Raw genomic sequence first — 24,264 nt, 5'->3', positions numbered from 1 at the left:
TTAAAATGGATCATGCTCCCGGGTGGCGCAGCGGTCTAAGGCAGTGCATCTCAGTGCTAGAGGCGTCACTACAGACCCTGGTTCGATTCCAGGCTTTACCACAACCGGCTGTGATTGGGAGTCCCATAGGGCGGCGCACAATTGACCCAGCGTCTCCCGGGATAGGGTTTGGCCGAGGTAGGCCGTCATTGTAAATTATAATTTGTTCTTAATTGACTGGCCTAGTTAAATATAGGTTCAATACAAATAAAAAATGCTCGACAGATAATCAAATCAAACCACGAAATGGTTTGTCACAATGGTACTTCCATCATACTGTTTACATGCAAGAGTAACTCACTAATGTGTGTGTGAATGGAAGTAGGGTCTCTCTAACATCTCTTTATATTCTTGCTGAAAGGTCCAATTCCAATGCAACTGTTTTTATCTCAATATCAAATCATTTCCAGTTATTTCTGTTACAGTCAGACCGCTGCTACTAATTGACGATTTGTTCATTATGACCAGTTGAATACTAAATACTTTGATAAGGTATAGCTGTGTCTTTTTTTATACCAAGGAAGCCACCAGGGAAACCCTGCCTCTTGGAAACACTCATATTATTATTCTATATTGGTCTCTCCATGATCAACACTGTCACAGAAGACAGATAGGAATATCATTTAAGAAAACAGAGATTCCTATCGCAGTTAAACAATGTTTTCCGGTCCTCTCCAGAGAAGCAACTATAATTGCTTCCAGTGCTGACAGCTAGCGTGACTAAGGCGGAGCTGCGGGAGAATAATGTACTTGGCCATTAAAACACAATTATATCACCAATTAGATTGCCCCCCCTCCCTAATTACACTATCACAAAGGAGACAGCAGGGGAGGGGAGAGGAAGGGTGGAGGAAGAGGAGGACGGTAGGGAGGGAAAAGAGGACAGACAGATGGAGAAATGGAGAGGAAGATAAGGATGACCCGGAGGGAAGATAAGGCTGGTGTGAGTGACAGAGAAGAGGACGGAGGGAGGGAGCAGAGAGAGAGCGGGAGAGAGAGGATACCGTCAGAAAATCCAAGACTGAAAAAACTAAAACAGAGACTGTGAAGAAGAGGCTCAAACTTTTGTTGAATTTCATTGATTGTTCAGTTGCCAAATTAGGGAAGTAATTTCCACTGTGTACGAAATAGGCCTATATGCTCTTACACCTCTTACTGTGGGGGAGGGGCCAGATAAGTGAAGTGGTATCATCATAGAACCTGCGCTGTGCGACTTCTGGTGACCCCAGGGTTCACAACCTCTTAATGAGGAAAGAGCCCAGTGGTGCAGTATGGGTAATTAGAGCTGGGACATTGAGCATCTGCTCTAACAAAGAGGAGGGCCACCTGCCTGTCGCTATATGGGACAGCACCAAGATGTCACTCACTGGCTGCGTCTCAAATGGCACTCTAGGGTTCCAAAGTAGTGCTATATACAGGAAATAGTGTGCCAAAGTAGTGCTATATACAGGAAATAGTGTGCCAAAGTAGTGCTATATACAGGAAATAGTGTGCCAAAGTAGTGCTATATACAGGAAATAGTGTGCCAAAGTAGTGCTATATACAGGAAATAGTGTGCCAAAGTAGTGCTATATACAGGAAATAGGGTGCCAAAGTAGTGCTATATACAGGAAATAGTTTGCCAAAGTAGTGCGCTATACAGGGAATAGGGTGCCATTTCAGACACAACAATTTCACAAGCTGACATGACCTTCTCAGACCTTTCGTCTTGTCCATTGAGAGTCATACGTCACACTGTTGGATGGTTGATGCCCAGTTTAAAGTGATCATAAAGTGTGTGATAGTGGTCAAACTGGACTGTAGTGGTTGTGATGTTAAAGGAGTGGTCTGTCTGTGTGTTCTGTGATTGAGGTGAACCTGTAATGTCAACATTACTCCTCGTGGCAACAATGCTTTTTCATCACAATTCACTGAGAGCAGAATAATATTTACAGAACTTTAATGGGAAAAAACTTTTTGAGTTGACTCACAAATTAACTGTTGTCCAACAACACCTTACACAATAGACTACCTTCAGTAACATGCACACATTCTCGTCCCAAAGCTCCCAAACTCACCACACAGAAGTAAGTACATTAAGTTCCAAACTAGGCAAAAATGTCTGTCAGGTTTTCACCTTGAACGAACAGAAAATATATTTCAAGCAACTAAACTGCGGTCAGGTCATCCCATTACACGCTGTGTCCCCTCTGTCCCCTCAGGTGAAGTGCTGTAAGTACTGGCCTGATGACACTGAGATCTACAGGGACATGAAGGTGACCCTCATCGAGACCCAGCTGCTGTCAGAGTACGTCATCAGGACCTTCGCCGTGGAAAAGGTACGGACACTCTAAGTGATCATGATATTGGAAGTTATTAATTGTAGTGTATTGTTTTCCATTGTATGTATTATATATAAAGGCAACATGTAAAGTGTTGGTCCCATGTTTCATGAGCTGAAATAAAAGATCCCAGAAATGTTCTATATGCATAAAAAGCTAATTTCTCTAGCATTTTCTGCACAAATTTGTTTGCATCCCTGTTACTGAGCATTTGCCAAGATAATCCATCCACCTGACAGATGTGGCATATCAAGAAGATGATTAAACAGCATGATCATTAAACAGGTGCATCTTGTGCTGGGGACAATAAAATACCACTCTGAGTGTTGTCACACAAAACAATGCCACAGATGTCTCAAGTTGTGAGGGAGCGTGCAATTGGCATGCTGACTGCAGGAATGTTCACCAGAGCTGTTGCCAGATAATTTAATGTTAATTTCTCTACCCTAAATATTGTTTTTGAGAATTTGGCAGTATGTCCAAACGGCCTCTCAACCGCAGACCACATATAACCACGCCAGCCCAGGACCTCCACATTCGACTTCTTCACCTGCGGGATCATCTGAGACCAGCCAACCGGACTGTCACTAATGAAACTGTGGGTTTGCACAACCAAAGAATTGCTGCATATACTGTCAGAAACCGTCTCAGGGAAGCTCATATGCGTGCACCTCGTCCTCACCAGGGTCTTGACCCGACTGCAGTTTGGCGTCGTAACCGACTTCAGTGGTCAATTTCTCACCTTTGATGGCCACTAGCAGACTGGAGAAATGTGCGCTTCCCAGATTTATCCCGGCTTCAGTTGTATTGGGCAGATGCATGGTGTCGTGTGGGCGAGCGATTTGTTGATGTCAATGTTGTGAACAAAGTGCCCCGTGGTGGTGGGTTTATGCTATGGGCAGGAATAAGCAATCGACAACGAACACAATTGCATTTAATCGGTGGAAATTTGAATGCACAGAGGTACCTTGACAAGATCCTGATGCCCATTGTCCTGCCATTCATCAGCCGCCATCACCTCATGTTTCAGCATGATAATGCACGGGCCCCATGTCACAAGGATCTGTACACAATTGGAAGCTGAAAATGTCCCAGTTCTTCCATGGCCTGCACACTCACCAGACATGTCACCCATTGAGCATGTGTGGGATGCTCTGGATCGACGTGTTCGACAGCGTTTTCTAGTTCCCGACAACATCCAGAAACTTCGTACAGCCATTAAAGAGGAGTGGGACAACATTCCACAGGCCACAATCAACAGTCTGATCAACTCTATGTGAAGGAGATGTGATGCTGCATGAGGCAAATAAATGGACAGAGCTTCATGTACTCACCACTACTTTACTGAAGGTTCTTAGATACTTCCTTTATAATAGGTCCATCTGTCTTTCAGAATGCCTGTCTGTCTGTATCGTAGCCATTTTGTTTCTCATCCTATTGTACTCAGAGCTGTTACCAGGCCTCTCCACTTTTCCACTTCTTCTATCCCCATGGGCTTTTAAGCTGTGAATATTTCCCCTGCCGTATGTGTGTGTGTGTGTGCGTGTGTGTGTGTGTGTGTGCGTGTGTGCGTGTGTGCGTGCGTGTGTGTGCGTGCGTGCGTGTGTGTGTGTGTGTGTGTGTGTGTGTGTGTGTGCGTGCGTGTGTGCGTGTGTGCGTGCGTGCGTGTGCGTGCGTGCGTGCTCGCTCGCTCAAGGCTCAGACGGGTGTCCGCCCTGCCGTCTGTATCCAGCCTGCTTGCTGTGTGTGTGAATCACCACTCTCCTCCAGCTGTTTTTCTCCTCTTCCATCCCCCCAGAGATGGGCTTTGTCATCCCTGCTTTATCTACTTTAGTCCCTCCCCCCAAGATCAAAACACAACTTTGATCATGAAAACAGCTAACTTTAAAGTGCTTATAGGGAGGTACAGTGGGAGAGAGAGAGGGAGAGGAGAGGAGAGGAGAGGGAGCTGCTGCTCAAAGTTAAAAGCTCTGGGTCTGTTTGGGTGTGCGTGTGTGGGTGCGTGCATATACATGTGCGTGTGTCAGAAGTCCAGGCATCTGTATGACCTCTAATGTTTGTGTCCTTGGTACTTGTGAATCCAAATGAAGTAATCAACTGTGTATCTTTCGGTCTTCTCTCTCTAGAGGGGAGCCCATGAGATCCGGGAGATCCGTCAGTTCCACTTCACGGGCTGGCCGGACCACGGGGTGCCCTACCACGCCACCGGCCTGCTTGGCTTCGTACGCAGGGTCAAGTCCAAGACCCCTGCCAACGCCGGGCCCATGGTAGTCCACTGCAGGTCAGACACACTCTCTGTGGCTTCTGGCTGTCTGTATACATCTCTACCTTTCTCTCTTTCCATCTCTCATCTCTCTTTCCATCTCTTTCTCTCGCCTCCCTCTCGCTCTATTTTCTCTCTCTCTCTCTGACTCTCTTCATCCGGTATGACTCAGAAAGAAGTTCCTAATGGATATTAGAAAAGTCATCTCACTCCCAAGATCAGCCACACTAAATAAAGTGGATCTGCTATTGTCAGCCACACCTCCAACTGTTTAGACTGTCATGTACAATCTGTACTGATGTTTCCAATCCAAATAGTCCCAGATAATTTGTCAACCGGTGCTTTTCTATTTAGAGTGTGTGTTGTGCTCTGGTTCTCACGCTGTATGTGCGTGTGTGTGTGCTTGCGTCATCAGTGCGGGGGCGGGCAGGACCGGCTGTTTCATTGTGATTGACATCATGCTGGACATGGCTGAGAGAGAGGGTGTGGTCGACATCTACAACTGTGTGAGAGAGTTACGCTCACGAAGGGTTAATATGGTCCAGACAGAGGTAAGAATGACCCTGTCCCTGCTCGAACCCAAATACAGAGAGAGAGAGAGAGAGAGAGAGAGAGAAACATGCACACAGAGACGTACACATACACAAACAGACACACACACACCACTACACGACCCTGCTCCAAGTGTCTCTACTCGCTTCCACTGTACACAATCCCAAACACACCACACGCACTCGCGCATACACAGTCTTGTATAACTAACCTTGTGTGGACACACAGTTCAATCTTATTCAAAATCCTATTTTTCCTAAACCTAACCTTAACCCGAAAACCTAACCCAAGCACCTACACCTAGCACCTAACCCCAAAACGAACCCTAACACTAATTCTAACCTTAACCCTAAAACCCACAAGTGTAGTTAAACACATCCACACTCACACACACATTCCCCAAACAGGCACATTTCATTCTGTCAATACATGATACACATGAAACCATGGACCATACAGGACAGGGTGTGTATTCTCCAACACAATGTGACAGACTTGTAGTGTCTACAATTTCTTGACTCTTCTTTTGTATCTAAAATTCCACTGGCACAACCAATCCCAAACATCTGGCCAAACAGACAATGTGACACAATGATACTTGACAATGAACATGAGCCAACTCATTAGCCCTGTGCAAATATTATTCAGCTCTGAGTAAAAATGCAACAGACTAGTGTTTGCTTTTAAAGATAGTTAATAGCTGATGAGTTAGATTGCATAAACATGCTAAAGTTCCAACTCCTAACTCCCTGACCATACTATATTAATGCACAATAAACAAGTGTCTAATGTCGTGCTGTATGCAAGCTTTACTTTGTTTGATTCCCATGACATATACTTTTAATTGATGTGAACTGACAAATTCATAGCTCAAAAACTATTCAAAGTTTACTTATAAATGACATTTTCCCGTTGCACAAAAAAAGCCAGTTCGTGTCTTGTCGTGATATTTCGTAATATTCTGATGACAACCGGGTAGGCTGCAAATCCATTTCACCTCCAACTCCATATCCAAGGACAGGAGTCTGACATCACAGTAGCCTAACCTGAAAACCACTGACCCTCAGCTCCCAAGGATTTTGTCAGAAGTGACAAGTCGAGACGTTTCTGAAATGTCACTTCATAAATGATTTACGTCAAGCCCGGGGCCTTTTTCCTGAGAGAAGGAGAGGAATAGGGGGAGAAGAGAGAGGGAGTGGTAGTATTGGCAGAGGAAAGAGAGAGAGAGGTAGTATTGGCAGAGGAAAGAGAGAGAGAGGTAGTATTGTCAGAGGAAAGAGAGAGAGTGGTAGTATTGGCAGAGGAAAGAGAGAGAGGGTAGTAGTCTTGACAGAGGAAAGAGAGAGTAGTAGTATTGACAGACGAAAGAGAGAGAGAGTTGTAGTATTGACAGAGGAAAGAGAGAGTAGTAGTATTGACAGAGGAAAGAGAGAGTAGTAGTATTGACAGAGGAAAGAGAGAGAGAGGGTAGTAGTATTGACAGAGGAAAGAGAGAGAGACTAGTAGTATTGACAGAGGAGAGAGAGAGTGGTAGTATTGACAGAGGAAGGAGAGCGAGAGTGGTAGTATTGACAGAGGAAAGAGAGAGAGTAGTAGTATTGACAGAGGAAAGAGAGAGTGGTAGTAGTATTGACAGAGGAAAGAGAGAGAGTGGTAGTAGTATTGACAGGAAAGAGAGAGAATGGTAGTATTGACAGAGGAAAGAGAGAGTAGTAGTATTGACAGAGGAGAGAGAGAGAGAGAGAGAGAGAGTAGTATTATTGACAGAGGAAAGAGAGAGAGAGTAGTAATATTGACAGAGAAAAGAGAGAGAGGGAGAGTAGTAGTATTGGCAGAGGAAAGAGAGAGGGAGTGGTAGTATTGACAGAAGAGAGGGAGAGTGGTAGTATTGACAGAGGAAAGAGAGAGAGGGAGAGTAGTAGTATTGACAGAGGAAAGAGAGAGTGGTAGTATTGACAGGAAAGAGGGAGAGAGTGGCAGTATTGAAAGAGGGAGAGTGGTAGTATTGACAGAGGAAAGAGAGAGTTTTAGTATTGACAGAGGAAAAGGAGAGTGGTAGTCTTGACAGAGGAAAGAGAGAGGGTGGTAGTATTGACAGAGGAAAGAGAGAGAGAGAGTGGTAGTATTGACAGAGGAAAGAGAGAGAGTGGTAGTATTGACAGAGGAAAGAGAGAGAGAGAGTGGTAGTATTGACAGAGGAAAGAGAGAGAGAGAGTGGTAGTATTGACAGAGGAAAGAGAGAGAGAGAGAGTGGTAGTATTGACAGAGGAAAGAGAGAGAGTGGTAGTATTGACAGAGGAAAGGGAGAGAGAGAGTAGTAGTATTGACAGAGGAAAGAGAGAGGTAGTATTGACAGAGGAAAGGGAGAGAGAGAGTGGTAGTATTGACAGAGGAAAGGGAGAGAGAGAGTGGTAGTATTGACAGAGGAAAGAGAGAGTAGTAGTATTGACAGAGGAAAGAGAGAGTGGTAGTATTGACAGAGGAAAGAGAGAGGTAGTATTGACAGAGGAAAGGGAGAGAGAGAGTGGTAGTATTGACAGAGGAAAGGGAGAGAGTGAGTGGTGGTATTGACAGAGGAAAGAGAGAGTAGTAGTATTGACAGAGGAAAGAGAGAGTAGTAGTATTGACAGAGGAGAGAGAGAGTAGTAGTATTGACAGAAGAAAGAGAGAGAGTAGTAGTATTGACAGAGGAAAGAGAGAGAGAGAGAGAGTAGTAGTATTGACAGAGGAAAGAGAGAGAGTGGTAGTATTGAGAGGAAAGAGAGAGTGGTAGTATTGAGAGGAAAGAGAGAGTGGTAGTATTGACAGAGGAAAGAGAGAGAGAGCAGTAGTATTGACAGAGGAAAGAGAGAGAGGGAAAGTAGTAGTATTGACAGAGGAAAGAGAGAGAGTAGTAGTATTGACAGAGGAAAGAGAGAGAGAGAGTAGTAGTATTGACAGAGGAGAGAGAGAGAGAGAGAGAGAGTGGTAGTATTGACAGAGGAAAGAGAGAGTAGTAGTATTGACAGAGGAAAGAGAGAGAGAGAGAGTAGTAGTATTGACAGAGGAAAGAGAGAGAGAGAGTGGTAGTATTGAAAGAGGGAGTGAGTGGTAGTATTGAAAGAGGGAGAGAGTGGTAGTATTGACAGAGGAAAGAGAGAGAGTGGTAGTATTGGCAGAGGAAAGAGAGCGTGGTAGTATTGACAGAGGAAAGAGAGAGAGTGGTAGTATTGACAGAGGAAAGAGATAGAGAGAGTAGTAGTATTGCCAGAGGAAAGAGAGAGAGTGGTAGTATTGACAGAGGAAAGAGATAGAGAGAGTAGTAGTATTGGCTGAGGAAAGAGAGAGAGTAGTATTGACAGAGGAAAGAGAGAGAGTGGTAGTATTGACAGAGGAAAGAGTGAGAGAGAGGTGTAGTATTGACAGAGGAAAGAGTGAGGGAGAGTAGTAGTATTGACAGAGGAAAGAGAGAGAGTGGTAGTATTGACAGAGGAAAGAGAGAGAGTGGTAGTATTGACAGGAAAGAGTGAGAGAGAGTAGTAGTATTGACAGAGGAAAGAGAGAGAGTGGTAGTATTGACAGAGGAAAGAGAGAGAGAGAGAGAGTGGTAGTATTGACAGAGGAAAGAGAGAGTAGTAGTATTGACAGAGGAAAGAGAGAGAGAGAGTAGTAGTATTGACAGAGGAAAGAGAGAGAGAGAGTGGTAGTATTGACAGAGGAAAGAGTGGTAGTGTTGAAAGAGGGAGAGAGTGGTAGTATTGAAAGAGGGAGAGAGTGGTAGTATTGACAGAGGAAAGAGAGAGTGGTAGTATTGGCAGAGGAAAGAGAGAGTGGTAGTATTGACAGAGGAAAGAGAGAGAGTGGTAGTATTGACAGGAAAGAGTGAGAGAGAGTAGTAGTATTGACAGAGGAAAGAGAGAGAGTAGTAGTATTGACAGAGGAAAGAGAGAGAGGGTAGTAGTATTGACAGAGGAAAGAGAGAGAGAGAGAGAGTAGTAGTATTGACAGAGGAAAGAGAGAGAGTAGTATTGACAGAGGAAAGGGAGAGAGAGAGTGGTAGTATTGACAGAGGAAAGAGAGAGTAGTAGTATTGACAGAGGAAAGAGAGAGTGGTAGTATTGACAGAGGAAAGAGAGAGGTAGTATTGACAGAGGAAAGGGAGAGAGAGAGTGGTAGTATTGACAGAGGAAAGGGAGAGAGAGAGTGGTGGTATTGACAGAGGAAAGAGAGAGTAGTAGTATTGACAGAGGAAAGAGAGAGTAGTAGTATTGACAGAGGAGAGAGAGAGTAGTAGTATTGACAGAAGAAAGAGAGAGAGTAGTAGTATTGACAGAGGAAAGAGAGAGAGAGAGAGAGTAGTAGTATTGACAGAGGAAAGAGAGAGAGTGGTAGTATTGAGAGGAAAGAGAGAGTGGTAGTATTGAGAGGAAAGAGAGAGTGGTAGTATTGACAGAGGAAAGAGAGAGAGAGCAGTAGTATTGACAGAGGAAAGAGAGAGAGGGAAAGTAGTAGTATTGACAGAGGAAAGAGAGAGAGTAGTAGTATTGACAGAGGAAAGAGAGAGAGAGAGAGTAGTAGTATTGACAGAGGAGAGAGAGAGAGAGAGAGAGAGTGGTAGTATTGACAGAGGAAAGAGAGAGTAGTAGTATTGACAGAGGAAAGAGAGAGAGAGAGAGTAGTAGTATTGACAGAGGAAAGAGAGAGAGAGAGTGGTAGTTTTGAAAGAGGGAGAGAGTGGTAGTATTGAAAGAGGGAGAGAGTGGTAGTATTGACAGAGGAAAGAGAGAGAGTGGTAGTATTGGCAGAGGAAAGAGAGAGTGGTAGTATTGACAGAGGAAAGAGAGAGAGTGGTAGTATTGACAGAGGAAAGAGAGAGAGTGGTAGTATTGACAGGAAAGAGTGAGAGAGAGTAGTAGTATTGCCAGAGGAAAGAGAGAGAGGGTAGTAGTATTGACAGAGGAAAGAGAGAGAGTGGTAGTATTGACAGAGGAAAGAGATAGAGAGAGTAGTAGTATTGGCTGAGGAAAGAGAGAGAGTAGTATTGACAGAGGAAAGAGAGAGAGTGGTAGTATTGACAGAGGAAAGAGTGATAGAGAGGTGTAGTATTGACAGAGGAAAGAGTGAGGGAGAGTAGTAGTATTGACAGAGGAAAGAGAGAGAGTGGTAGTATTGACAGAGGAAAGAGAGAGAGTGGTAGTATTGACAGGAAAGAGTGAGAGAGAGTAGTAGTATTGACAGAGGAAAGAGAGAGAGTGGTAGTATTGACAGAGGAAAGAGAGAGAGAGAGTAGTAGTATTGACAGAGGAAAGAGAGAGAGAGAGAGAGTGGTAGTATTGACAGAGGAAAGAGAGAGTAGTAGTATTGACAGAGGAAAGAGAGAGAGAGAGTAGTAGTATTGACAGAGGAAAGAGAGAGAGAGAGTGGTAGTATTGACAGAGGAAAGAGTGGTAGTGTTGAAAGAGGGAGAGAGTGGTAGTATTGAAAGAGGGAGAGAGTGGTAGTATTGACAGAGGATAGAGAGAGTGGTAGTATTGGCAGAGGAAAGAGAGAGTGGTAGTATTGACAGAGGAAAGAGAGAGAGTGGTAGTATTGACAGGAAAGAGTGAGAGAGAGAGAGTAGTAGTATTGACAGAGGAGAGAGAGAGAGAGAGAGTGGTAGTATTGACAGAGGAAAGAGAGAGTAGTAGTATTGACAGAGGAAAGAGAGAGAGATAGAGAGTAGTAGTATTGACAGAGGAAAGAGAGAGAGAGAGTGGTAGTTTTGAAAGAGGGAGAGAGTGGTAGTATTGAAAGAGGGAGAGAGTGGTAGTATTGACAGAGGAAAGAGAGAGAGTGGTAGTATTGGCAGAGGAAAGAGAGAGTGGTAGTATTGACAGAGGAAAGAGAGAGAGTGGTAGTATTGACAGAGGAAAGAGAGAGAGTGGTAGTATTGACAGGAAAGAGTGAGAGAGAGTAGTAGTATTGCCAGAGGAAAGAGAGAGAGGGTAGTAGTATTGACAGAGGAAAGAGAGAGAGTGGTAGTATTGACAGAGGAAAGAGATAGAGAGAGTAGTAGTATTGGCTGAGGAAAGAGAGAGAGTAGTATTGACAGAGGAAAGAGAGAGAGTGGTAGTATTGACAGAGGAAAGAGTGATAGAGAGGTGTAGTATTGACAGAGGAAAGAGTGAGGGAGAGTAGTAGTATTGACAGAGGAAAGAGAGAGAGTGGTAGTATTGACAGAGGAAAGAGAGAGAGTGGTAGTATTGACAGGAAAGAGTGAGAGAGAGTAGTAGTATTGACGGAGGAAAGAGAGAGAGTGGTAGTATTGACAGAGGAAAGAGAGAGAGAGAGTAGTAGTATTGACAGAGGAAAGAGAGAGAGAGAGTAGTAGTATTGGCTGAGGAAAGAGAGAGAGTAGTATTGACAGAGGAAAGAGAGAGAGTGGTAGTATTGACAGAGGAAAGAGTGATAGAGAGGTGTAGTATTGACAGAGGAAAGAGTGAGGGAGAGTAGTAGTATTGACAGAGGAAAGAGAGAGAGTGGTAGTATTGACAGAGGAAAGAGAGAGAGTGGTAGTATTGACAGGAAAGAGTGAGAGAGAGTAGTAGTATTGACAGAGGAAAGAGAGAGAGTGGTAGTATTGACAGAGGAAAGAGAGAGAGAGAGTAGTAGTATTGACAGAGGAAAGAGAGAGAGAGAGAGAGTGGTAGTATTGACAGAGGAAAGAGAGAGTAGTAGTATTGACAGAGGAAAGAGAGAGAGAGAGTAGTAGTATTGACAGAGGAAAGAGAGAGAGAGAGTGGTAGTATTGACAGAGGAAAGAGTGGTAGTGTTGAAAGAGGGAGAGAGTGGTAGTATTGAAAGAGGGAGAGAGTGGTAGTATTGACAGAGGATAGAGAGAGTGGTAGTATTGGCAGAGGAAAGAGAGAGTGGTAGTATTGACAGAGGAAAGAGAGAGAGTGGTAGTATTGACAGGAAAGAGTGAGAGAGAGTAGTAGTATTGACAGAGGAAAGAGAGAGAGGGTAGTAGTATTGACAGAGGAAAGAGAGAGAGTAGTAGTATTGACAGAGGAAAGAGAGAGAGAGAGAGAGTAGTAGTATTGACAGAGGAAAGAGAGAGAGTGGTAGTATTGAGAGGAAAGAGAGAGTGGTAGTATTGACAGAGGAAAGAGTGGTAGTATTGAAAGAGGGAGAGAGTGGTAGTATTGAAAGAGGGAGAGAGTGGTAGTATTGACAGAGGAAAGAGAGAGTGGTAGTATTGGCAGAGGAAAGAGAGAGTGGTAGTATTGACAGAGGAAAGAGAGAGAGTGGTAGTAGTATTGACAGAGGAAAGAGAGAGAGTAGTAGTATTGACAGAGGAAAGAGAGAGAGAGTAGTAGTATTGACAGAGGAAAGAGAGAGAGTAGTAGTATTGACAGAGGAAAGAGAGAGAGAGTAGTAGTATTGACAGAGGAAAGAGAGAGAGTGGTAGTATTGAGAGGAAAGAGAGAGTGGTAGTATTGAGAGGAAAGAGAGAGTGGTAGTATTGACAGAGGAAAGAGAGAGGGAGAGTAGTAGTATTGACAGAGGAAAGAGAGAGAGTAGTAGTATTGACAGAGGAAAGAGAGAGAGAGAGTGGTAGTATTGACAGAGGAAAGAGAGAGTAGTAGTATTGACAGAGGAAAGAGAGAGAGAGAGTAGTAGTATTGACAGAGGAAAGAGAGAGAGAGAGTGGTAGTATTGACAGAGGAAAGAGAGAGTGGTAGTATTGACAGAGGAAAGAGAGAGTGGTAGTATTGACAGAGGAAAGAGAGAGGGAGAGTAGTAGTATTGACAGAGGAAAGAGAGAGGGAGAGTAGTAGTATTGACAGAGGAAAGAGAGAGTAGTAGTATTGACAGAGGAAAGAGAGAGAGAGAGAGTGGTAGTATTGACAGAGGAAAGAGAGAGTAGTAGTATTGACAGAGGAAAGAGAGAGAGAGAGTAGTAGTATTGACAGAGGAAAGAGAGAGAGAGAGTGGTAGTATTGACAGAGGAAAGAGAGAGTGGTAGTATTGACAGAGGAAAGAGAGAGAGTGGTAGTAGTATTGACAGAGGAAAGAGAGAGAGTAGTAGTATTGACAGAGGAAAGAGAGAGAGAGTAGTAGTATTGACAGAGGAAAGAGAGAGAGTAGTAGTATTGACAGAGGAAAGAGAGAGAGAGAGAGAGTAGTAGTATTGACAGAGGAAAGAGAGAGAGTAGTAGTATTGACAGAGGAAAGAGAGAGAGAGAGAGAGAGTAGTAGTATTGACAGAGGAAAGAGAGAGAGTGGTAGTATTGAGAGGAAAGAGAGAGTGGTAGTATTGAGAGGAAAGAGAGAGTGGTAGTATTGACAGAGGAAAGAGAGAGGGAGAGTAGTAGTATTGACAGAGGAAAGAGAGAGAGTAGTAGTATTGACAGAGGAAAGAGAGAGAGAGAGTAGTAGTATTGACAGAGGAAAGAGAGAGTGGTAGTATTGACAGAGAGAGAGAGAGTAGTAGTATTGACAGAGGAAAGAGAGAGAGTAGTAGTATTGACAGAGGAAAGAGAGAGAGAGTAGTAGTATTGACAGAGAGAGAGAAGTAGTAGTATTGAGAGGAAAGAGAGAGAGAGTAGTAGTATTGACAGAGGAAAGAGAGAGAGTAGTAGTATTGACAGAGGAGTAGTAAAGAAGAGAGAGAGAGAGAGTAGTAGTATTGACAGAGGAAAGAGAGAGAGAGAGAGAGTGGTAGTATTGACAGAGGAAAGAGAGAGTAGTAGTATTGACAGAGGAAAGAGAGAGAGAGAGTAGTAGTATTGACAGAGGAAAGAGAGAGAGAGAGTGGTAGTATTGACAGAGGAAAGAGTGGTAGTATTGAAAGAGGGAGAGAGTGGTAGTATTGACAGAGGAAAGAGAGAGAGTGGTAGTATTGGCAGAGGAAAGAGAGAGTGGTAGTATTGACAGAGGAAAGAGAGAGAGTGGTAGTATTGACAGGAAAGAGTGAGAGAGAGTAGTAGTATTGGCAGAGGAAAGAGAGAGAGTGGTAGCATTGACAGAGGAAAGAGAGAGAGTGGTAGTATTGACAGAGGAAAGAGTGAGAGAGAGTTGTAGTATTGACAGAGGAAAGAGTGAGGGAGAGTAGTAGTATTGACAGAGGAAAGAGAGAGAGTGGTAGTATTGACAGAGGAAAGAGAGAGTAGTAGTATTGACAGAGGAAAGAGAGAGAGTGGTAGTATTGACAGAGGAAAGAGAGAGAGTGGTAGTATTGACAGAGGAAAGAGTGGGAGAGAGTAGTAGTATTGACAGAGGAAAGAGAGAGAGTGGTAGTATTGACAGATGAAAGAGAGAGAGGGTAGTAGTATTGACAGAGGAAAGAGAGAGAGTGGTAGTATTGACAGAGGAAAGAGAGAGAGTGGTAGTATTGACAGAGGAAAGAGTGAGAGTGGTAGTATTGAGAGGAAAGAGAGAGTGGTAGTATTGAGAGGAAAGAGAGAGAGTGGTAGTATTGGCAGAGGAAAGAGAGAGTGGTAGTATTGACAGAGGAAAGAGAGAGAGTGGTAGTATTGACAGAGGAAAGAGAGAGAGAGAGAGTAGTAGTATTGACAGAGGAAAGAGAGATAGGGAGAGTAGTAGTATTGACAGAGGAAAGAGAGAGAGAGAGTGGTAGTATTGACAGAGGAAAGAGAGAGTAGTAGTATTGACAGAGGAAAGAGAGAGAGAGAGTGGTAGTATTGACAGAGGAAAGAGTGGTAGTATTGAAAGAGGGAGAGAGTGGTAGTATTGAAAGAGGGAGAGAGTGGTAGTATTGACAGAGGAAAGAGAGAGAGTGGTAGTATTGGCAGAGGAAAGAGAGAGTGGTAGTATTGACAGAGGAAAGAGAGAGAGTGGTAGTATTGACAGGAAAGAGTGAGAGAGAGTAGTAGTATTGACAGAGGAAAGAGAGAGAGTAGTAGTATTGACAGAGGAAAGAGAGAGAGAGAGAGAGTAGTAGTATTGACAGAGGAAAGAGAGAGAGTAGTAGTATTGACAGGAAAGAGTGAGAGAGAGTAGTAGTATTGACAGAGGAAAGAGAGAGAGTAGTAGTATTGGCAGAGGAAAGAGAGAGAGTGGTAGTATTGACAGAGGAAAGAGAGAGTGGTAGTATTGACAGAGGAAAGAGTGAGAAAGAGTTGTAGTATTGACAGAGGAAAGAGTGAGGGAGAGTAGTAGTATTGACAGAGGAAAGAGAGAGAGTGGTAGTATTGACAGAGGAAATAGAGAGTAGTAGTATTGACAGAGGAAAGAGAGAGAGTGGTAGTATTGACAGAGGAAAGAGAGAGAGTGGTAGTATTGACAGGAAAGAGTGAGAGAGAGTAGTAGTATTGACAGAGGAAAGAGAGAGAGTGGTAGTATTGACAGAGGAAAGAGAGAGTGGTAGTATTGACAGAGGAAAGAGTGAGAGCGAGTAGTAGTATTGACAGAGGAAAGAGAGAGAGTGGTAGTATTGACAGAGGAAAGAGAGAGAGGGTAGTAGTATTGACAGAGGAAAGAGAGAGTGGTAGTATTGACAGAGGAAAGAGAGAGAGTGGTAGTATTGACAGAGGAAAGAGTGAGAGAGAGTAGTAGTATTGACAGAGGAAAGAGAGAGAGTGGTAGTATTGACAGAGGAAAGGGAGAGAGTAGTAGTATTGACAGAGGAAAGGTCAATGGGAATGGTCACTGTGGAGGTGACAGGCTGTTATAGCACCCTATTCCCTTATATAGTGAACTACTTACCCGGAGAAAGGAAGTCCATAGGGTACCCGTTGGCTCAGCCACAGTCTTAGCAAACATAGAAGGGTTTAAACAACATGAGAGAATACCCAGCCCCAATGTCTACCATCCAGGATTCTGTATTTCTCAAGACCAATTGGAAAACCGAGGATTGGATTAGGATTTGATTTGATATCTCACCAAAAATGGCTTTTGGAACCATGACTTGACTTGAGTCAATCATCACTTTGGTTTGGTCATGTTTCTGTGTTACCTCAATGTGGAGGTAAGTATTGTTGCTTTGTTCTCAGTGTGAGCTCTTCCTGGTGTGTGTCTAGGCGTTGCATGGCTTTCTGTCCCTCACGATATCCTATGGCCTGCTCCGTCCTACAGGAGCAGTACGTGTTCATCCACGACGCCATCTTGGAGGCGTGTCTGTGCGGGGACACCACCATCCCAGCCAACCAGCTACGATCGGTCTACTATGACATGAACCGCCTGGACCCCCAGACTAACTCCAGCCAGATCAAAGAGGAGTTCAGGGTACTGTGTGTGTGTGTGTGTGTGTGTGTGAGCATGCGTTGTTCATCACACATGCATACGTATATTGGTGTACATAAATGCTCTTCACTCCAAGGCACAATTGAAGGTGTCTACCAGGCTCATATCCCTTCCTCCCTCCAGACCCTGAACATGGTGACTCCTACGTTGCGTGTGGAGGACTGCAGCATCGCCCTGCTCCCCAGGAACCACGAGAAGAACCGCTGCATGGACGTCCTCCCTCCAGACCGCTGTCTGCCCTTCCTCATCACCATCGACGGAGAGAGTTCCAACTACATCAACGCCGCTCTCATGGACGTACGTCTCACACACACACACACACTCATTCTCACACACACTCAGACTTAGGCACGCTCACTCGTAACCTTTTTAAATGACTTGCAGTGTCAGTCCGTGTGCAAGTCATTGGATGTAAATGTACTGCTGGAAAAGTGCTGAGTCAATAGTGGAACTGTTCTTTTTTAATCATTGTGCTGAGATATGATGATGTGGATAGGTCACTGTTCAATCACCCATCTACATAAAGGGCAGATTTGGCGCTTTGAATGAAGAGCAAACTTTATTAGTGGTAGATTAGTGGCATATTGGCTGTCTGTTACAACTTCTTTATTATGGAGAAAGGAGAGAGGGAGGGAGTGGGAGAGACAGACATAGAGGGAGAAACGGGGACGGAGTTGGGGAATAGTGTAGAGGGAGAAGGAAAGGGGAAGAAGGAAACAGAGAGAGCTCGCAAGGGACAGCGGGCGACTCAGCAGTCCTGGGGCGTCCTGTGGTTAAATAGCTGGTGTGTAAATAGCCCATCCATCTCTATAATAATCACCCCATGTTACTTAGCCAGCCATTTCCCAGCCAAACCTAAACAGTAGGGGGACAGTGTATCATGTTGATGAATGGCTAGTGCTTTTTCTGTGCTTCCACCAACAATTACATCCTCATCGAAAATGATTTAAAAAACAGATGGCTTTGGATGGATTTGTCCCATCGTCATGGAAATGGACATTCATAATTGCAATGTGTTTTTTGTCGAACGCAGCAGTATGACTCAGTTTGGATTGGCTTTATGGAAATAATGTGCCACCAATTATACTCATGCATATTTGGTATATACAATAAGGATATAGTATGTGGTCTTAGTGTTGATAGTCAAATTCCTTCAGAACGGTCATGAATATCTGGAAATAAATACGTTCCCTGTACATGATTCCTCAAAAACCCGCAGACCTCAGATACATACAACCTCACATAGTAACCTGAACTTGATTGTGAGAATTCCCTGCATTATGACTAAAGGCCTGATGACATGTCCTTGATCTTAGTGATGTAAATACTGTCTTTCTGTTCATTTTGGGGTTGCTGACTTTCTCTTCCTCGTCGTTTTCCTCCTCCACAGAGCTACAAGCAGCCATCTGCGTTCATCGTTACCCAGCACCCCTTGCCCAACACGGTCAAAGACTTCTGGAGGCTGGTGCTGGACTACCACTGCACCTCTATAGTGATGCTCAACGACGTAGACCCAGCACAGGTAAGACTAACATACACACACACACACACACACACGAGAGGCCAATCAAGTCACTCCAAACCATGTGACGCCATGCAATCCTTTATCATACTATCAGACATTCCAGTCTCCGTTATAGACTAGTCATTAGTACATGATCATAGACAGATCGCTACCAGTAGGTTTGAAAGAGGAGGGGAAGGAGTCTGCCTCAAATGGCCTTGGGGCCCTGTCTGTCAAAATGTTCAAAGAATAGCAGGTGGCAGCATTTCCTAGCAACACCACCCAGCTGGGTGGCTACACTATCCTCTCATTCCCTATTCTGACTGTAGCCCGGCAACAAGTACCACAGCTATAGCAATATATATATATATATATATATATATATATATATATATATATATATATATATATATATATATATATATATATATATATATATTTATATATATATATATTTATATATATTATATATATTTATATATATTATATATATTTATATATATTATATATATTTATATATATTATATATTTATATATATTATATATATATATATATATCATATATTATATATATATATATATATATATATATATATATATATATATATATATATATAATATATGATATATATATATATAATATATGATATATATATATACACACACAATGACATTAACTAGGCATTCCTATATAGATGTGTATGTATGTTGGAATGCCTAGTTGATGTCATTGTGTTTTCTTTCATCTGCTGTTGAGGAGGCAGCTCAATAGAACAGGATAGTCAGGCGGTGTTTCACTCTCCTGAACTGTTAAATTGTAGATGTTTTTGTGTGTTTGAAGGCATGACCTTGAAAGACAATGAGAGAATTGCAGTTATCAAAAGAGGGTGAATGTGAATGCCAATGCAATCAATAGGCTCTCATTCAATGTCTCATTTGATGTGTGTGTGTGTGTGTGTGTGTGTGTGTGTGTGTGTGTGTGTGTGCAGCTGTGTCCCCAGTACTGGCCGGAGAACGGCGTGCACCGCCACGGGCCCATCCAGGTGGAGTTTGTGTCAGCTGACCTGGAGGAGGACATCATCAGCAGGATATTCCGCATCTACAACGCTGCACGGGTACGAGACAGAACACCACACACACACTCCTGTTCATACAGCTACTATAGCAGACATCGACACACACTCCTGTTCCTACAGCTACTATAGCAGACATAGAGACACACACGCTCCTGTTCCTACAGCTACTATAGCAGACATAGACACACACACTCCTGTTCCTACAGCTACTATAGCAGACACACACACGCTCCTGTTCCTACAGCTACTATAGCAGACATAGAGACACACACACACACACACACTCCTGTTCCTACAGCTACTATAGCAGACATAGACACACACACACACACACACACTCCTGTTCCTACAGCTACTATAGCAGACATAGAGACACACACACACACACTCCTGTTCCTACAGCTACTATAGCAGACATACAGACACACTCCTGTTCCTACAGCTACTATAGCAGACACACACACACACACACAAACTCCTGTTCCTACAGCTACTATAACACACACACACACACACACTCCTGTTCCTACAGCGACTATAGCAGACACACACACTCCTGTTCCTACAGCTACTATAGCAGACATAGACACACACACACACTCCTGTTCCTGCAGCTACTATAGCAAACATACACACACACACACACTCCTGTTCCTACAGCTACTATAGCAGACATACACACACACACACACACACACACTCCTGTTCCTACAGCTACTATAGCAAACATACACACACACACACACTCCTGTTCCTACAGCTACTATAGCAGACATACACACACACACACACACACACACACTCCTGTTCCTACAGCTACTATAGCAGACATACACACACACACACACTCCTGTTCCTACAGCTACTATAGCACACACACACACACACACACACACACACACACACCCCTGTTCCTACAGCTACTATAGCAGACATAGACACACACACACTCTTGCTCCTACAGCTACTATAGCAGACATAGACACACACACGGTAATGCTAACACGTCCATTTCTCTCTCTCCAGCCACAGGACGGGTATCGCATGGTGCAACAGTTCCAGTTCCTGGGCTGGCCTATGTACCGGGACACACCTGTGTCCAAGCGCTCCTTCCTCAAGCTCATCCGCCAGGTGGACAAGTGGCAGGAGGAATATGACGGAGGGGAGGGACGCACCGTCGTACACTGTCTGTAAGTACCTAGCAGTCATGTCTCAACCTACACCTAGTACTGCACAGTAAACCTTTACTAGCTCTGGACTTCCCAAATGGGTGGAAAGAGTAGGGGGTTCTTAGGTATTTGATGTAACCCCCCAAAACCACCCCTCTAATTCGATCCAACATAGCCGCCCAAAATGCCACCGGGGTCACAGTGACACTGGACCACTCCGATGGGACAGTGAGAAATGTCACTGTCCTCCTCTGATGGTGATCACATACACTTTCCATGGGGATGCAGTCCTCACAGCACACCATCCTGCCTTCTGACAGCCTTCTGGAAACTGACATTTTGAAGGCCCACCAGAAAGCGCTCAATGCTCGTACAAACACTGGCTGTCATCAAAATGAACCATTCAAGCACAAAGCCATTTAAAGTTCCACTTCGTAATTCGAAAAACAACGAAATAGCAGCCCTGCCACTTGGTTTGCTATAAATCTCAGGAATGGGGCTGGACATATTCTTCAAGACTATATCATTAATTCAAAATAATTTAAAAAAAACGGTTGACAATCGCAATCTCTGTATCTCAATTATTTGACACATTAGTCTGGCCCAAGTATACTATTTAACTGGATAAATCAGTGTGATATCACAGTATGAATTTGAATGTGCAATCCGACCCAGGTGATCTCCACTTACTAAATAGGAGAAATAGAGGAGAGAGGCTGCTGAATTTACCAGAGGGAGATAATCAAATCAAATGAGCTTGTAGTTCCCGATGCTGCCCAGATCTAGATCGTAATGCTCCGGTGGGAGAGGCCTCTGGGTGGGTCTCTGTCTCAGCTCAATCTGCCCTTCCTTATCTCCAGCAGCCCCACTTTACTCGGATAGATGGAATGGAGGGGAGGAGAGGAGAGAGGGAAGCCGTGAGAGTCTCCCTCGTTTCCTGAGGCCCTAGTTGGGTGGGAAATCAAATCGGAAAACGGGGGGAGGGAGGGATGATGGGAACGGAGGAGTGTATGTGTGGACGACAGGGTCATTGTTGATGTAATCTGTGGCTGGTGCTGTTTAACAGGGTTACTGGCCTGGTCTGTAAGCCAGAGAGTCCAAAATAATCACCCAGATACATGACTCTCATTAGAGTCTCCGAAGAGATTCCAATCGCCCCCGACCAGAGCAGCACACACACACTTTAAACCAGAGACAATCAGCACAATACACACACTGAACGAAGCCAGCAGGGTCTGCCGCTAAACAAACGTCAGAAAGACAACACTGCCCCCCCCACCCCCCCCCCCCCCCCCCCCCCACCCTCCAGTAAATGTTTAGACTGCTAGTTTAGTCTCAATCACAGAGCTCCCTCCCTGCATCCTTATGTCCAAACAATCTGGGCTATGACAGCCATTGCAACCGTCTCAACGTATCTTGAGCTACACCCTTTTCCCTATATAGTGCACTCCTTTTGACCAGGGCTCTATAGGGGCAATAGTATGCCATTTTGGACATAGCCCGTTTCACCGGAACATTCTTGAAACATGCGTAAGGCATGTGGAGATTGACAGAGGTCAACTGCTGAGGGAGTTGAGAGAGTATACATCCACTGAACTCAAACTGCTGAGGGAGTTGAGAGAGTATGCATCCACTGAACTCAAACTGCTGAGGGAGTTGAGAGAGTATACATCCACTGAACTCAAACTGCTGAGGGAGTTGAGAGAGTATACATCCACTGAACTCAAACTGCTCACTTTGTGACGCTCTCCTCTTGCAACTCTTAAAAGCTCTTTGGCTTTCAAGACAGTGCTGTAAAGACAGTGAAGTTGCACATCTGGAAACGGTTCTGAGAAAGAGCAGCTTTTCATGAGGAGTTTACGAACTACTTAGAGTGCCAGCAATATCCTATGTTCCACACTTTAGTGTCAGTGGGTAGCCAATAGTGTGCAATGGTGGATTGACAGTAGTGTGGCGCCATCTAGAGGGCAAAATCAAGAACAGCAAGCACAGGAAGAGACGCTGATAAGTTTAGTCAAGCTCTATGAAAGGAAATGGAAAGGGGGGATACCGAGTCAGTTGTACAACTAAATGCCTTCAACTGAAATGTGTCTTCGGCATTTAACCCAACCCCTCTGAATCCGAGAGGTGTAGGGGGGCTGGCATAATCGACATCCACGTCTTTGGCGCGGGGGGAGAACAGTGGGTTAAGTGCCTTGCTCAGGGGCAGAACATGTCATGAATCAACCACCATACATCACTGATAATGTTATTCATTCATGAAGCTTACAATTAGTTGGAAGTATCAAGCCTGCAGGTAGAACGTTTTTTAACTTGTATAAAAAGTTAAGATAATTTTAAGTCAGGGGTGCTAACGCTTAGCAATTCTGACAGTTTTTTTTGTGTGTTATAGGTAGATGTATATATGTATAATCATTATATTATATATATATTATATATATCATATTATGTCTTGGTCTATTATCTATCCCATTCTTTCTCCTTTCTTTCTTTCTTTCTCTCTCTCTCTCTCAGGAATGGTGGAGGACGCAGCGGGACGTTCTGTGCGATCAGCATCGTGTGCGAGATGCTGCGTCATCAGCGTTCGGTTGACGTGTTCCACGCAGTCAAAACACTGAGGAACAACAAACCCAACATGGTCGACTTACTGGTAAGAACCGGTCCTGATCTAGGATCAGTTTTCTCTTTTAGATCATAAGGAATGACATTACATGGATCGGTGGGGGGGGGGGCACTGCTAACCCTTAGAGTGGTTTACTGGTCCTCACTACGAAGCCTACAGTTGGGTACTTCTGGGACAAGTCGGGTTGCCAAAGTCTATTCAACTTGAGTCCAGAATTATTAAGTGATTGAAATGTCTGTTGACGTTTACAATAAGGAGAAAATAGCACTGTGAATAACTTAGCCATTATAATGAATTAAAGGCAAAGTCAATGCAGCCATGTCTAGTCCAGTCATCGTCAATAATGATGTACTCTTCTTCCCATTCATCCACAGGATCAATACAAGTTCTGCTATGAGGTGGCACTGGAGTACTTGAATTCTGGTTAGCTGGGCTGAAAGATACCCCCCCCTAACCCCCGCACCACAGCCCTCACAGCTTACCTGGACTGAGTCTCTTCAACTTGAGTGAATGTTGGTTACTGGAGGATAGAACTGAACTGCTGAACAGGGTCATCCCATCGCACCTCTACGGATTTAGGCCGAGGGGAGGAAAGAAGGTGGTTTGGAACCGGACGCTTTTGCACTGCCCCCCCGCCCCCATTCTACGATAAAATGTCCCTGAACTTGATTAACTTTACTCTGTCTCATCCCTGACACCCCCCCCCCCCACCCCTCTCTCCTCTTTCTACTAGACTGTGTTAGTATTTACCCTCGTCCTCCCCTGTCCCTCAGAACAGCACCTGATCACTGAACAGGAGTTCACACTGATGTATTCTACTGCCCCTATGTCACCCCCTCCCACCCCCCCACCCCAAACCTAGTATTTTTTTAAGTTTATTTTTTCAACAAAAAAGCTCTCCTCTTGCCAGTGAATCCTGTTTATTGCCTTTTTAATCCTCATCGGATGATCAATGTCATTTCCATTTTTGTGGGGAATGCGATATAAGTGTAATGTTGATGATATGTTGTTTTTTATCCTTGTTTTTAATTTCCATTGATCATTTTTTTTTAACAGTGTTTGTTAATATGATGAAGCTGTTTGACATGTATAGTTGTAAAGTTATGCATTATGAAAGAAAGCAAAATCTTAAATGTGTATGCTGCCATTGCTTCGGTCGCATTGGCTGGAGGAGGAGAAGAAAAACGCACTCCGGTACCATCCACACTCAAGCTTTTCATCACGTCAGCAGATCCAAAGCTTCATTCATTGTGGTCATTATTGTTAATATTGTAAATATTATGAAGTTGGACAGACTATTTATTCATTGAGAGTTTTTTGTGAAGCACATTGAGTGACAATCATGATTTTTTTTTGGGGGGGGGGGGGGGGGTCATATTTTTTTTCTTTTCTCGAACTCTGCATAATGTTGACCAGATGTATTGTAAGCCTTTTATTTATCTTGTATGGAAAAAAACAACCCAAACTTACAAATACATACATATCTACTGA

General features: G+C 43.9%; 1 protein-coding gene across 12 annotated transcripts in view; it reads left to right on the top strand.

Moving 5' to 3' along the window:
* The window catches only part of LOC139367028 (receptor-type tyrosine-protein phosphatase mu-like), a 296,813-nt gene extending 272,549 nt beyond the window's left edge, over positions 1 to 24,264 (top strand). For all 12 annotated transcript variants that reach the window (XM_071104931.1, XM_071104928.1, XM_071104927.1 and 9 more), the window contains 10 exons: positions 2,241 to 2,357; positions 4,487 to 4,641; positions 5,039 to 5,174; positions 16,234 to 16,383; positions 16,525 to 16,698; positions 17,792 to 17,923; positions 18,895 to 19,020; positions 20,008 to 20,171; positions 22,665 to 22,800; positions 23,148 to 24,264. In XM_071104931.1, the coding sequence (XP_070961032.1) occupies positions 2,241 to 2,357; positions 4,487 to 4,641; positions 5,039 to 5,174; positions 16,234 to 16,383; positions 16,525 to 16,698; positions 17,792 to 17,923; positions 18,895 to 19,020; positions 20,008 to 20,171; positions 22,665 to 22,800; positions 23,148 to 23,201 (1,344 nt within the window). In that variant the 3' untranslated portion in view covers positions 23,202 to 24,264. The remainder of the gene's footprint in view (positions 1 to 2,240; positions 2,358 to 4,486; positions 4,642 to 5,038; positions 5,175 to 16,233; positions 16,384 to 16,524; positions 16,699 to 17,791; positions 17,924 to 18,894; positions 19,021 to 20,007; positions 20,172 to 22,664; positions 22,801 to 23,147) is intronic.

This window comes from Oncorhynchus clarkii, chromosome 15 (assembly GCF_045791955.1).
Source record: "Oncorhynchus clarkii lewisi isolate Uvic-CL-2024 chromosome 15, UVic_Ocla_1.0, whole genome shotgun sequence".
NCBI lineage: Eukaryota > Metazoa > Chordata > Actinopteri > Salmoniformes > Salmonidae > Oncorhynchus > Oncorhynchus clarkii.
The sequence above is the reverse complement of the archived record's forward strand: the minus strand, read 5'-3'. Positions and strand labels throughout refer to the sequence as shown.